A 15450-nucleotide genomic window follows, 5' to 3' on the forward strand; every position below is an offset into this window, starting at 1 on the left:
GAATTAAAAAGTTACTTTAATTAAAATTAAAGAAGAGAAAAAGTATTAAGTGATTAAAATAATAATAAAATAAGGCTTCTAGAGGGGTCCATCAGACCTATAAAAGAGGAGGAGGAGACCATTTGAAGACATCCTTGAGTTGAGTATTTTTCCTGTGGAGAGGTTGGAGAATCAGGAGTTCCCACCTTCAGCAGTAGCCCCAGGACAAAAACACGTGGGTGATTGAGCGAGAGTGGGCGAGTACCCATCCATAATTCGCAAGGGAGCTTAACAGTTGCATTTGAGTTCAGTTTTGGAGGGCCAGTCAGAATTGGAGCAGATTCTTGAGACCAGCTTTTCCATCTCAACTACATTAGGTGTATCAGCATGTAAACCCTAGTTTATCTATTATAATAAAGCTGAGATTATTTCTGTTCATCAAATTATTATTTTTGCGGTACTCTATTTGCTACAAATTTACATGGAAATGTTTTGTTAAATGAATAGAAATTTTATATGAAGCATTTTGAGTTAATTTTCGAGAATCTGCCAAATTTTTCCATTTGGGACATCACACTTCCACACAGGTCTAAGTGTGTCAAGACATGTGGAAGTCATCCAAAGTATTTACCATAGTAATTCACTTTAATTAAAGGAACTATTAAAGTAAGGTGCCTTTTATTAAAAAGAGTCTAATATCTAATGAAATATAAAGTTTTCACATTAGTGAATTAGATGAATCTAGACCGTTGATCTAGACTTAATCTCAACGGTCAATCTCAATGAGAGAATAGGGTTATGGAGAATTAGTCATCAAATAGCTATTTCATTTGATCAATAACTCAATATTATAAAGGAAAGTCTTGGTGAAGAAAAAAGATACATTGAGTTATTTAGACAAAATGACAATGACTTGAGGATTTCATCTAGTGATCAGGTCCATAGAAGAGAAGCAAGAATGATTTGCAGCAGGGAAGATTACCCCACAAGAAGGCCATACAGCACATGAGATTTTCAGGTCATACAGCAGTAGCAGGCATCGTCCGTGAGTACAGAAGTCGCAAGTGGGCCGAGTAGCAGCCGTACTCATAGGCCACATGGCAGGACGTACAACAGTAACGCATGTGGTGCACAAGCCATACAGCAGCTGCAAGCAGATTGAATAGTAACCATATTCATAGGCCATACAGCAGCTGCAAGCAGATTGAATAGTAACCATATTCATAGGCCATACGGCAGGTCATACGCATGGGCCATACAACATTTTGTACAAGCGAGTTGTACGAAGTGGCCATATGCGTTGTACAACAGCCAACTAGGGTCATGGGGTGATTTAGGAAATTTTTGGAGGTCTGTATAGACCCAAGTAAAATTCTAAAATTTGTTCTAGCTTGTATTGTTTTCTGAGAGGGCCATTTTTCCATGGGTGCCATTGTAAGCTTTTAAGTTATTTTAATGGGAAGTTGATTTGAAGGGAAAATATATTTCTGTGTGCCTGTGTAAAAATTAATTTCATTTGCTTCTGCTGTATTTTGCCAGTTGAAAATTCCAGTTTGTGCATTTTATTCAGTAAGCTAAATTTAACATTTATTTTAGAAAGGAAATCATTAGGAAGTAATTTGCCTAAGAACTGAGGTTAGAAAATTCATATACAGGTGCAAACTACACTATACTGTCTCCTGAATTAACTCACATATAGGCGCAAACTACACTTTACTGTCTCCTGAATCAAGTCATATATTAGTGTTTTTAACTTTCATTGGCAATGTGCTTAGTTATAGTTTTTTGGACTCCATTCATGAATCTACAGAGTGATAGTATTGATGTGACTACTAAAAGTAGCAAGAGGAAGTTCCTCCATGATCTCAAAAAAGCCCATACATATAAATTTTCATGGAAAGATGAAAAAACCAAACCCAGAACTATAATGAATACCTGAATGATTCGTTTCCATTCCCTCTCAGCCTGAAGTTTTCTCAAAGCCTTCTTTATTACAATAAGAGGAAACTCTACCTCCCATGCAATAAAAGAATCTAGAGCACTATAAACTTCTTCCTTCACATTGGATAATGATTTTACCTGCAAAAATACAACATATTTAAGGTAAGCAGACTAAATCAAATCGATGGTACTTAAATATGTATTGCTTATAAGCATGCTCTTTAACAGTACTTGATTAAAAGCATGTTTAATTCCAAAAACAAAACCAAGAGATACAACATTCCAGGATTTCTCATACACGCAATGATTTCAAATAAGAAATGTGTTACTCACTTAGATGTATTTCAAATAAAAAATGCATACTCAGCATGTCAACCATTCTCAAAAGAAAGATAAGTGAATATTCAGCCAGATGTTCTTCTGAAGTCAGAAACAGCAGCAAACCATTGAAAGGGGGGCATGGAGGAGAATATATAGCACTTGTTTACTTGCAAATTCAATAATGTCCCCATAGACACAATACTCTTCAAATTTATTGCATCTGATATAGCTATGCACCCAACTAAAACAGACAAGGGCATAAATCAAGAAAACCATCATTCTTATATCAAAAAAAAAAAAAAATCTTGAAACAAGATCATACAAACATGGGAATCTGAAGAAATAATTTTCCTCTTTCTATAAAATTTCTCTTTTTTAGGGTATTCTAATTGATCACCTCCCTACCTAATCGATCTCCCTCGATGCCTCTTTTTAATTGCTGTTGTGTTGCAAATTGACATGCTCTTTCATCTTTTCATACAAGTCTATAATCACATTCTACATAATATGCAGATGAGCCTGCCTCATAGATGTTTGTATTCGTCACTAGTTTTCTACCTCTACTTGTTCTTCTTATGTTGTACATTATCAATTGCTTATTGTAAAGATCAAAGTTCATACTCTGCAATAATCTTCAAGACATTTGGTACATGAAGACATTCATTGAGGATAAAAAAAATATATTCAATAATGTATAAAATTAGTTGATATGAAATGATGATTATTGCTAAGAAATCTAAGGGCAGCTAAATATAAGATTTTTCTTACTTTGATAACTGCTTGTGATGTACTTTTACTTAACTTGATTATCTTCTTCTTTTACTTGATTATTATTAGTGTTTTCTATCATCAAACAACTACCAAACAATGAAAATCAATGAGACAAGGAGACACAAAATGTAAGCTGTCAGCCATGGCCAGAACCTCTCCTCTTGAAAGGAAAACCCACAAGAATTCTTCTCTTCTTATAGAATCTTCAAATGACGAATTTCAAGACCTAAGACCCTTGACAAAGACCCCTCCAACACCAAGTCAACCTTCCTTCTTGATGAGCTCTCCTTACATAGCTTAGCAACAAACATTGACCTTCCAACAACAACTTCGACCCCAGCAACTTCTCCAGCAACTTCAAACCCTAGCAACTTCGACTTCCAATCTTACATAGCAGCTTTACAATTTCGTTGCACTTAAGAGAGAGAGAGAGAGACATGTTGATTTGGAGTAGCATCGGATGTGCTCTAGCCACAAAAATTGGTGGAGAGGCTAAGGCACATGAGATCCTCCAATACTCAGAAAGGGTTTGAGCAGATTCTAAACAGTTTGGGAGATATTAAAATAATTAATATTTTTAATGAAGTCCCTAAGTCTAAGCTTAGGGAAATTAAAATATTAATGTGAATTAATATAAAATTGTGTTAGAATGGTCCAAAAATCATGGATCAAGCCAAATCTAATTTTAGTCATTGATTAGGGACTTAATCTCGGCCGTTGATTTGTCAACGACAAAAGTATAAGAGGAGGCTTGAGGGTCACTTGGAGAACACACCTAGAGATCAAGATTTTGACTTTCTGGGTCTGGGTTTGCTGAGAAAGTTGCGAGAGTGATCTAGAGTTGTAGCTGAGGGGCAGTGAATACAGAAGCAAAGAGGTAGAGATAGTGTGAGGAGGATCAGCGCAGCAGCCGGGAAAGCTGACGTAGAGGGCAGAAGCCGGAACTACCGGGAAAGCTGACGCAGAGAGCAGAAACCAGAACTGTCGAGAAAGTTGATGCAGAGGGCAGAAGTCGGAACTACCGGAAACAGTTGGAACTGTCGGGAACTACTGGAACTGTCGGGAAAGCTGATGCAGAGGGCAGAAGCCGGAACTGCTAAGAACAGCCGGAACTACCAAGAACTGCCGAAACTGCGGGGAAAATTGACGCAGAGGATAGAAGTCGGAACTGTCGGGAAAGCTGATGCAAAGGGCAAAAGCCGGAACTGTCGGGAACTGTTGGAACTACCGGGAAATGTCGGAACAGCCGAGAAAGCTAACGTAGAGGGCAGAAGTCAGAACTGCCTGGAACAACCAGAACTGCCGAGAATAACCGAAATTGTCGAGAACAACCGAAATTGTCGGGAACTGTCAGAACAGTCGGGAAAGCTGACGAAGAGGGCAGAAGCCAGAACTGTTGAGATTTTTCTCTATTGGGTGAGCCAGATTTGGCACCCAAATTGTATTCTGAAACTGCTTAATAAATCAAACCCTCAGATAGCTGCACCAGTGTTCCCGCATTGGGTTTTTCTGGGGACATTAGTCCAGAAATAACAGTGTCATTAGTGTGCTTTTTTCTATTTCCTTCAATTGATGATCTGTAATGTGTTGAGCATGTACTTGTGTTTATTTCCAGTATTTACACGGTAAATAACTTCTTAATTAATCAGAACAAGTAGGAAGGAATAAATCAGAAAGTACATGGAGGGTTTCTAACTGTTAGACTTAGAAACTTCAACATGGTATCAGAAGGTGGTTGTAGTCACAGAAGAATTGAGAACATCAGCAGAGCAAAGCAGCAGCAGCAGAAAACAGTTGTCCCGAGTGACAGAAGCTGCTCCTAGCAGCAAAGCAGCAAGGGAGGCGTGGCGCAGTGCCTGCGTCATCAAGTTCGAGCCAAGAAGAGGCTGCGTAGAGGATGAGGTATTGATTTGGGGTAGCATCGGATGTGCTCTAGCCATGAAATTTGGTGGAGAGGTTGGGGCACATGAGATCTCCAATACCCAAAAAGGGTTTGGGCAGATTCTAAATAGATCAGGAGATATTAAAATAAATAATATTTTTAATGGAATCACTAAGTCTAAACTTAGGGAAATAAAATATTAATGTGTATTAATATGAATCTGTGTTAGAATGGTCCAAAAGACATGGGTCAAGGCAGATCTACTCTTAGCTATTGATTAGGGACTTAATCTCGACTGTTGATATGTCAAGAGGAAAAGTATAAGAGGAGGCTTGAGGGTCACTTAGAGAACACACCAGAGTGATCAGTCATTCTATTCTCTAGAGCGGGATTTGCTAAGAGAGATAGAATTAGTGATCGGCAGATGCAGCTGAGGGGCATTTGAGTACAGTGAGACAGAGAGGCAGAGATAGTGTCGGGAGAGCAGCGTAGTAGCCAAGGAGAGTGACGCAGAACCAGCGAGGGATCACGCAGGGCCACGCAGAGGTAGACGGGAGTTGGGTGGAGCCTCAAAGAGGCCAGCGTTGCTGACGCAGAGGGCCAAAGGGCTGACGCAGGGCCTCCCAGGGCTGACGCAGACCCATCCGAGGTGACGTAGACCCCCCTAGGGTGACGCAGGGCCAACTTATGGCAGAGAGAGGCTGACGCAGTCTAGAGAGAGGCTGACGTTGGGGTTTCTGGGGCAGATTTGTGTTGAGTAGCTGCCGGAAGAATTATCCGAAGTTTCAGCCAGGAGATTTGTCAGTAACTGAGAGGTATTACTGCCAAGGAAATTGAAGCGAACATAGTTTCTTCTACATATTAATTACTCTAGAAAACTTGGAATATAAAGATATCAATGAGGATACAAATATTATATATTAAAAATGAATAAGAATGCTAATTACAATGAGAATGAGAGGCTTGCTTTTATATCAAGCAAGGGTCTCTTCACGAAGAGTCATGTCTCATTCTGACATGCCTCTTCAACCTAATTACTAGTTTAACTAATCATTATTTATGATTATTATTGTTTACAATTATTTTACATTATTTTATATATTTTATTCGTAACATTGCCTTCTTCCTCAAAAAGCTTTGTCCTCAAAGCTTGTCGATAAAAAAGGCTTGATCTCTTTTTCAGATTCGAATGTCTTTCTGTTTCGGAATAGTCATCTTCGTCAATACAAGCTGATATGATCTTCTAAGTGACAAACAAAATTGTCATACGAGAAGGGATCAGACCATCTTAGATTAATTTTCTGTGTAGTATTCTGATCACTGCAATTTTGTAACGACTTGTCATCATAAGACGAAATTGATTTTACATCATTATTCTCTGAAACATCAATTTGTTGTTTCTGGTCTGAATGGTCCCAATACATAGCTTGGTTGAGTTGTCTAATCTTGTGATTCGAATGCTGATAAGGAACTTTTTTGGTTTGACTTTCCCTTATTGGGCATGTGGCAGTTTTTATATTTTCTTCTGGCGAAGATGTTGAGTTGGTTATGGAACATTCACTTGGGATGTTCATTGTTTGAACTGCAACACTAAGCATGTCGTTTCTTCAATTGACTTGTCTTCTTGAGTAGTCATATTCACTAGATCGGTATTTGTTCCCTTATTTTCAACTTGAATTGTTGCGACTGTAGATTTCAATACTTCTTCTTGAGTGAATTGTTCTAACTTATCTTTTAATGCCTTCTTATCATTCTTAAGTTTCTTAATTTGAGTGAGTAGACTTTGATTATGGTTTTTCAGTCGTAAAAGTTCTTTGATTTCTGATTTATCAACCTTATTTTCAATGTTTTGAATTTTAAGATTTTCATCTTTTAGATCTCTGATTTGATCTAATAAATTTTTATCAAGCTTCTTTAAACGCAAAGTTTCATCTTCTTGTTCTGATAAGTGCTTCTTGAGTTCTTTTTTTGTGACCTCAGTCTTCTTCACTTGCGCCAATAATTTTTCGAAGTGGTCATTGAGATGAGAAATTTCTTCATCCTTTTCCATTATTTCTTTGTAATGCATATCCACAAGATCTTTATGTTCGTGTTCTAACGCTTTCTTGTTTTGCTGGATTTCGGCTATTTTGCCATTCTCTTGATCTTTTAACTGCACTTTCTCGGTACAATGGATTACATCATTCTGTGGCAGTGATGATGGATGTAGAGAATGGAATAGGGATTCCCTTGTCTTTTTCTCCTCAGCATATTGTTGCTCAAGTATTGTGATTACTTGTTCTACATCTCTTTGGAATTCTTTTTGTTCATTACTTAGAGATTTCATTTTTTTTCTTCTTTTAACTTTGTATGGAATTTTTTTATTTTTTTAACTTTTAAAATACTCCTTTTATAACTTTTCACTTACTAGCTTCAGCAATTACTTTACTTCTAAGAACCCTTTTTCTTTTTTTCTTCTTATATGGGCTTTGAGAATATACAAATATATTCTCTTTTTACTACCTTTATAATTATCTTCAATAACCTGCTTCTTATTTTATTTATTCCTATATTAATTTTCCTTTTTTTTAAATAATTTTTTTTTTTTTAATTCTATTTCTTTTATATATATATATATATATAGATATATATACATATATATTGAGTTTTTTTGGTAAACAATATAGTATAGTTAAATTATAAATTATATATATTATATAATTATAATTTATATATATTACAGAAATATAAATTATATAACATATATATACAATTATACCTTAACTAAATCCACCACTGTATGAACGATTAAACGTATGGTTGACTTTAACTAAATTCAACCCACCATATGATTGATTAATCATTAAACGTTACGACGTATGGTTTGTTTGACGGTAAATAACTCGCATGGTAGCATACACAAAACCCACAGTCATTCTTTTAACTCTCGATATTGATACTAGACATCGTACAGTGTAGAGAACCGCAGACGTGGTGTGGACGCAGCAAAGATGTGGAGGAGTGTGTGGAGCACGACATGGGCGAAGTGGTGTGGAATGGTTTAAGCGAATGAAGTGGGGTTGTTGAGAGCTGCGACTTCTTGCCGAGTAAGAAGCGCGCTGCAGAGGGCTGAAACCACCGAGATGGATAAAAATATCACACGTTTTGCAACTTAGGTTACTGTTCCTGCTCCTAAGAAAAATCTACACTTTCGTTTAGGCTATTTATTGCTTAGAGATTTGTTCTTTGAGGACCGAAGGCTTAAAAAGGGTGCTCACGACTGCAACTAGGTTAGACCTGCAATAAACCGTGAATAAAACCCAACGAATACACCAAAGGATTTAAATAGTATTTTTTTTTCTTCGGTGGTTTTATTTTTCTCACCCAATTCGATTTTTACGTTAGCTGATGTAACTGGTATGACCTGCCAATTTATTAATTTTGTACAAACTTTCAATTTAAGTAGCAGAAATTAAATTGGTGACTGTACACTAGGTTTTTGCAGCGAGGACGTGGACGACTATTTTAGATGTTGGGAAATGTACAGTGACAACTAGCGGCGGACTGCAGATGGCAGTTGTGGTGGTCGTTGAGCAGTTGGGGGCTGCAACAATTTTATTTATTTTTTTATTTTTATTTTTTTAATAGTTTTTTTTTATGGTTATATATATATATATATTAATTTTAATGGCCAAAGGCCCCACGAAATAGAGAAGAGGAGAAACTCCCACAATTTGAGTGAAACACTTCAATTATAACAGCAATAAGGTTGATGACAATTGATGGCCAAGGGCCAGTGACCGGAGAACGAGCATTGTGCAGCTGTAAAGCGGCCAAAGGATCGACTGCTCTAATACCAATGAAGCGAACAAAGTTCCTTCTACAGATTAATTACTCCAGAATACTTGGAATATAAAGATATCCATGAGGATACAAATATTATATATTAAAAATGAATAAGAATGCTAATTACAATGAGAATGAGAGGTTTGCTTTTATATCAGGCAAGTGTCTCTTCACGAAGAGTCATGTCTCATTTAGACATGCCCCTTCAACCTAATTACTAGTTTAACTAATCATTATTTATGATTATTATTATTTACAATTATTTCACATTATTTTATATATTTTATTCGTAACAGAAATTATCTGTTGGGTAGGCCAGTTTCGGCACCCAAATTGTACTCTGATATTGCTTAATAAGAAAACCCTTAGATAGTTGCATCTATTTTCCCACCTTGGGTTTTTTAGGGACATTAGTCCAAAAATAATGGTGTCATATGGTGTGTTTGTCTCTGTTTCTTTTAGTTGCTGATCTGTAATATGTTGAGCATGCACTAGTGTTTATCTTTAGTATTTACATTGTAAATACCTTGTTAAGTAAATAACAAGTAAGTAGGAATAAATCAGATAAAATGCATGGAGGGTTTCTAACTGAATAAATTTAGAAACTTCGACATGGTATCAAAGCGTCATTGTAGATCACAGGAAGACTATAGGACATCAGCCGAGCGGAGCAATAGTAGCAGAAAACAGTCGTCCCAAGGTGACAGAAGTTGTTTCTAGCAGAGCAGCAACAAGGAAGGGTGTCACAGTGCCTACATCATCAAGGGTGAGCCGAGAAGAAGCAGCGTAGAGGCGAAGAAAGGCAAGAGAAGCCTCACGCAGAGCCACGCAGTAGCTGGGAGGGCTGACACAGTTGGCTGAGGAAGTAGGGTTGCAGTGCCGAGATTGCGCAGAGCCTAGGAGCTCTCACCTTCAAGTTGTTGGGGTTGAGAAGGCTGCGAGAATATTGCAGTGGCACTGGTGAGGCATTGTAGTCAGAGCCAGTACCTGACAGAGCAAGGCCAGAGGAGTTGCTACCGAGGGTTTCTAGCCGAGGAACCCGGATCAGTGGTGCGGTTGCACAAGACAATCAGAGTAGGGGGCATCCCGATAGCAACAAAATGATTTCCAGGAGGGAAATCAAGACTCAGAGGGAGTCGAGAAGAGATCTTCCAGACAGGAAGTAGAGACTCAAAGGAATCGAACAAAGAACTTCCAAGAGGGAAGTAGAGGAGCATCATGGCACTACACGAGGTAAGACACCAGGATAGACTAGACGGAGCATCGAACTTCGCAATCTGGAAAGCCAAAATCTTATCTGTACTTGACAAGAATCGTGTCAAGAACTTCGCCTTGAAAGTAATAGATATCCCAGTCGACCCCAATGATAATGACAGGTACAAGGAGGCGATGGCGAGGGCCAAAAGCATTACCCTTGACGGGGTCAAGGACCTTGTAGTACCACATATTGCCGAAAATGACACAGCATTTGAGATGTGGGAGGCTCTGAAGAAGCTGTACCAGCATACTTCTATGCAGAGAAGAATGTTGCTTGAGAATCAGTAGAGGTCGTATCAGATGAAGGAGGGAGAACCGATTGACACCTTCCTCGAAGGACTGAATGAGATCCGAGATCAGTTAACTGCTATAAGGGTGACACTAGATCAGGAGTTGATGATGAGGACAGCCCTGAATGTTGTCTCAGAAGACTGGGAAGTATTTGTCCAGAGCAATGTGGAAAAAGTCGAAGTCGGGATTAATTCGGCAAGGGTCCAAAAGTTGAAAAACTCGTCAAAGTCGGGAGTTTTTTGAAAAAGTCGGCAAAAAGTCGGCAAAATTAAAAAAAACACAAAATTATTCAATTTTTTAATTTTTTTTAACATCTAGAGTATCCACAACATCAAATAAATGCATTTCCACATAAACATGTAAAGAAAGCTAATATATAACTAAGTTACCAGGATTCGGATATGGATTCGGATCCGGATTCGGATACGGATCCGCCAGTTTTTTGAAAAGCCAGGATCCGGATACGGCAAGTACAAACAATATAAAATATTTTATAATTTTTAAAAATTAAATTTATATAAAAATAAAATAAAAACATATATTAATTTTTAAATATATAATTTTTATATAGAGTACCTATAAAAATATATATTAGATATATTAGATAAATAGTATCAGAATTAATATATTATTTATAAATATTAATTAAATTTGTATAAAATTAAAAAAAAAAATTATGTTTAAAATTTTAAATATAAAACTTCTATATAAAATTTTAAATATAAAACTTCTATATAATATTTTTAAAATAATTATTAATTTCAGATGGAAAAAATAATTATTACTTTAATATATTAAAATTAATGTATCATAATATTGAAACATTAATTACTAGTTATTATATTTAAATTAAATAAACTTACTTTATGAAACTTTTAAAATAAACCTATAATTTAATAGTTATTATATTTAAATTAAATGAAGTTACTTTATAGAACTTACTTCATCAAACTTTTAAAATAAACATATAATTTAATTAGAATATCCCAACATCCGTATCTTATAATCTTGAAATAAAGTTTATACAATGGTTAACCGCAGGTTTATAATCTTGAAATTAATGAACTCCCTTGTTAATTATTCCCACGGCTGATTTTTCCAATATAGCGTTATTCATCAGCTGACATTTTCTTTCTGGAATTCTGCGCTGAGATATAATTTGAAAATATGTGCTGACGTCAAACCATATTACACACAGATTAATGAACTCCCGCACGGCTGATTTTTCCAATATCGGGTTATTCATCCACTGACATTTTCTTTCTAGATTCTGCGCTGAGATATAATTTGGAAATATGTGCTGACGTCAAACCATATTATAGACAGACAAATGTTGGGCGGGGCGGATCTTCGTGGATCCGGATCCGAATCCGTCTCTGATCCGGGGATCCGCGGATCCAGCCGCTGGGCCTGACGGATCCGGTAACATAGATATATAATATGTATATGAATTCTAATGCTACATCACATATCAAAATAGTGAATCAACTCCTGAATTTTGAGTCCTGTCCGAGTCTCAACTCTCAAGAGTCAAAATATCAACAAAAAATATAATAAATGTATATCATGAGTCATCTAAAAGTCATCAAGTAATCAGTCACTGAGATCCTCTTCCCCTTTTAATTTTTGTTTCCGCTAATTGTATTAAGAAATAAGTCATGCATTTATTCAGTAGATTGTAATCTGCTTGGGTAATAAGGTGTCAGGTGGTAGGTCCAATGAAAATTAACAATGAGTATCACAGTAGATGTGAAAATTAACGCTTGGTGAATCCAAGCTGCTTATTTTCTGAGAAAACAGTAGATGTCAAATTGTTAACCTAGCCTTGGCATCTATTATTCAAAAACTCTTGGAGGTAAAATCCACTTCTGATACATAACCTTTCCCCACATTTACAAGGAATTCACCACTAAAGAAGATTCCCTTTCAAAACGTGCTCTCATTGCAGGAAGGATCTTTGTTATCACAAGATTTCATAGGTACTTTGTTCCTGTCTGAAAAATGGGTTCTTTTTTGAGGCACTGGTTTTGTTTTTTCTGGACAGGTTGTTGCTATTTGATCTTCATGGCCTCCTCTTTGTTGTTTCTCCTGGAAGCATTCAACAACTATAACAATGTTTTTGATGGTGTGGGGTTCTTTCTACGGAAGACTGTTGTATGTCTATCCTTTTGGTACTTTTGTAATCTTTTGAAGGGGCAATGGCTGTTAGAGTCTGGATCACTAAAAGCCTGGAGGCTTAGCCAATGTATACTTTGTTTTCTAACTATAAATATGAAGTATAAAGATTTGTTTTTCCTTGGAAAACAAAAACATATCTTAACCTCAAAACTAACATATTATAAATGAGACTGCTATGCTCGCAAGAAGTATGACAAACAATACAATGCAATAACTTGAAAATGCATGGATGGAAGCTTCAATTTACAGTTTTTTCACCTTTGCGGCCTCTTTATCCGCGGCCTGGGAAGGGACGAAGACTTTTTGGGTCGACTCCCGATTAAATCGGGAGTATAAGGAAAAAATCGCGATTTTTTCCTTTGTGAAAAAGTCGCCAAAAAGTCGGGGGATTAAATCGTTTAGTTCAAAAAATCGCGTTTTTAGGATTAAATCGGGATTTTTTGCAGACTTTTTCCACACTGGTCCAGAGTATACTGGGCAAAGGGTGTTATGTACCTAGGGGGGATAATATGGGGTACCAAGGGAGGTACCCAAGGTAATAATGTAATAATGGGATGGGCCATAGAAATAAATAAGGTGGTTAACCCATGTCATGTAAGGGACCACAAGTAGTTAATAATAATGTAAGGGGCCCATGGTATTAGTTGATGGTATGAGGAAACTAGGGTAATGATACATGGTATTGTATGTATGAGGCCTATATAAAGGCTAGAGACTCCACATGGAGGATATGAAGATGAAGAGAAGTATTCTTGTATGAACAGGCATATGGCTTGTGGAGTGTTCTCCTTTCTTAAGGAGTGAATGTATGGTGTTGCCCTACCTGAAGGGTTTGATCAATAAAGAATCATTTCACCTTATTCTTGGGTTTATTTGCATTATCTTATATTTTCGTATCTGATCTATAATATTCTGGGTTAGATCTACAACAAGTGGTATCAGAGCACTTTCTTGGGCACAAAAGTGGAGATTTTTTTTATTTTTGCAGGGTTTCGGGGGCGGCGACTTTGCAGGTCAGATCTGTACGTTTTGGTGCGAGATCTATAGAATCTAATTGCAGATCTGTATTCCTTGTGAAAAAATACCCAAATTCAAAAAAGAAAAATCGGTTGAATCGGAGTCTGGATGAAGGAGATATCGTTGATTTAAAAATCAGTGGGGTTGCAGACAATTTTCAGGACAGCGAGTTTGCGGCGCAGATATAGAAGTCTTGGTGCTAGATCTGCAAGATCTAATTGTAGATTTGGAATCTTTGTGAAAAAACACATGATTTCAAAAAAAAATCAGTCGAATCGGAGTCCGGATGAGGGAGATATCGCTGATTTAAAATCAGTTCTTTTTTACAGAAATTTTGGGGTGACGGCGGGAGAGTTGCAGCACAGATCTGAAATTCCAAGTGCTTGGATCAAGATTTCTACCACATGGGCAGATGCAGAATTATTGTTCCATTTCTAAAAACAGGTTATAATAGAGATTCTGAGCAATAGTGACAAAACTGTGAAATTTCCAAATTTCGCCAAGTAAGTGAATTTTTTCAAAACTCTCTTCATGGCTTCTAGCAAGGTTCTATACTTTACTGGAAAAAATGATGGCCCTACTATTGAAGAATTCATACAAAGAATGAAGTCCAAACATTGGATATGTTGGAAAGGTATGATACGGCTTAATTTGACAGAAGAGGCTGACAGATGGTGGAGATCACTTGGCATCAAACAGTCCGACGACTTGTCGGATAAAGAATTTGAAAAATTACTTTTAGACAGATGGTCTCATGCCAGAAAAAAAGATAAGGAGAAACATGTGGGTCTATTTCCTACTGGTATATCCTTATTGCAGGTTCATGGATTGATTCAGAAAGAGAAGATCATTGTTTCTATCAATCCTAGTTGTAAACATAATTTTATCAGTGTTAATTTGGCAAAAAAGTTGCAAGTCCCAGCAAACCAAATTGCACATACACAGGATGATGATAAGGATGTTCAAATCTATAAGGATTTGAAGCTTTCTATGGATAAGTATGTGTTTCATGGTGATTTTTATGCTTCAAAGATGGATAATATGGATGTTGTTTTGGGATATCCTTGGATGGAATCCGTGGGTACTATCAATATTAATGTGCAGAAGAAATTCCTGAAGCTATGGTATAAAAAGAAGAAAATTACATTACAAGATATTTCCATCCATAAACAGGTGGAGCACATGGAGGCTGAAGCAGAAGATGTTCAAGGGACTGACATATCAGATGATGAGCCTTTGATGATCGACAATCGAACACAAACAGAGGCTGCAGAAGAAAAGGTTACAGGTGATGATACATCAGAGGAGGGCTCAGTGGTTGAAGTCATATTGAAAAAGAAGACACCACAACAGGCACCACAGCAGGGAGAAGTCAAGCAAAAGCCATCGTGGGTTAAAACTTCAACATATCATCACCCACATCACCCCGCAAGACAACCATCATGGAAACCAAGTAATCACATGATGGATAGAAAGGAGAGACGATCCACCTACTACACATCAACACAGAAGAGTTGCCACGGTCAACTTCCATCTCAAGCGAGCGAGGCACCAGCGAGATCGAGGGTTCACCTTTCTCTTGGATGGCTAGATGCACGTGCATGGTATCAGTGGACTACTCTCTTGAGTAGATCTTATTATTTATGTTCTTCCCATGTTTCGGGGACGAAACATGTTTAGGGGGGTGGAACGTTATATACCTAGGGGGGATAATATGGGGTACCAAGGGAGGTACCCAAGGTAATAATGTAATAATGGGATGGGCCATAGTAATAAATAAGGTGGTTAACCCATGTCATGTAAGGGACCACAAGTAGTTAATAATAATGTAAGGGGCCCATGGTATTAGTTGATGGTATGAGGAAACTATGGTAATGATACATGGTATTGTATGTATGAGGCCTATATAAAGGCTAGAGACTCCACATGGAGGATATGAAGATGAAGAGAAGTATTCTTGTATGAACAGGCATATGGCTTGTGGAGTG

General features: G+C 37.1%; 1 protein-coding gene across 1 annotated transcript in view; it reads right to left on the reverse strand.

The window, feature by feature from the left end:
- The window catches only part of LOC149198746 (uncharacterized), a 385249-nt gene that overhangs the window by 107026 nt on the left and 262773 nt on the right, over window positions 1-15450 (reverse strand). Inside the window, exon 7 of the mRNA XM_089400347.1 lies at window positions 1915-2058. Within this exon, the coding sequence (XP_089256473.1) occupies window positions 1915-2058 (144 nt within the window). The remainder of the gene's footprint in view (window positions 1-1914; window positions 2059-15450) is intronic.

Source organism: Pinus tabuliformis, chromosome 2_1, assembly GCF_031772625.1.
Source record: "Pinus tabuliformis cultivar Carrire ecotype Pingquan chromosome 2_1, CPIR1, whole genome shotgun sequence".
NCBI lineage: Eukaryota > Viridiplantae > Streptophyta > Pinopsida > Pinales > Pinaceae > Pinus > Pinus tabuliformis.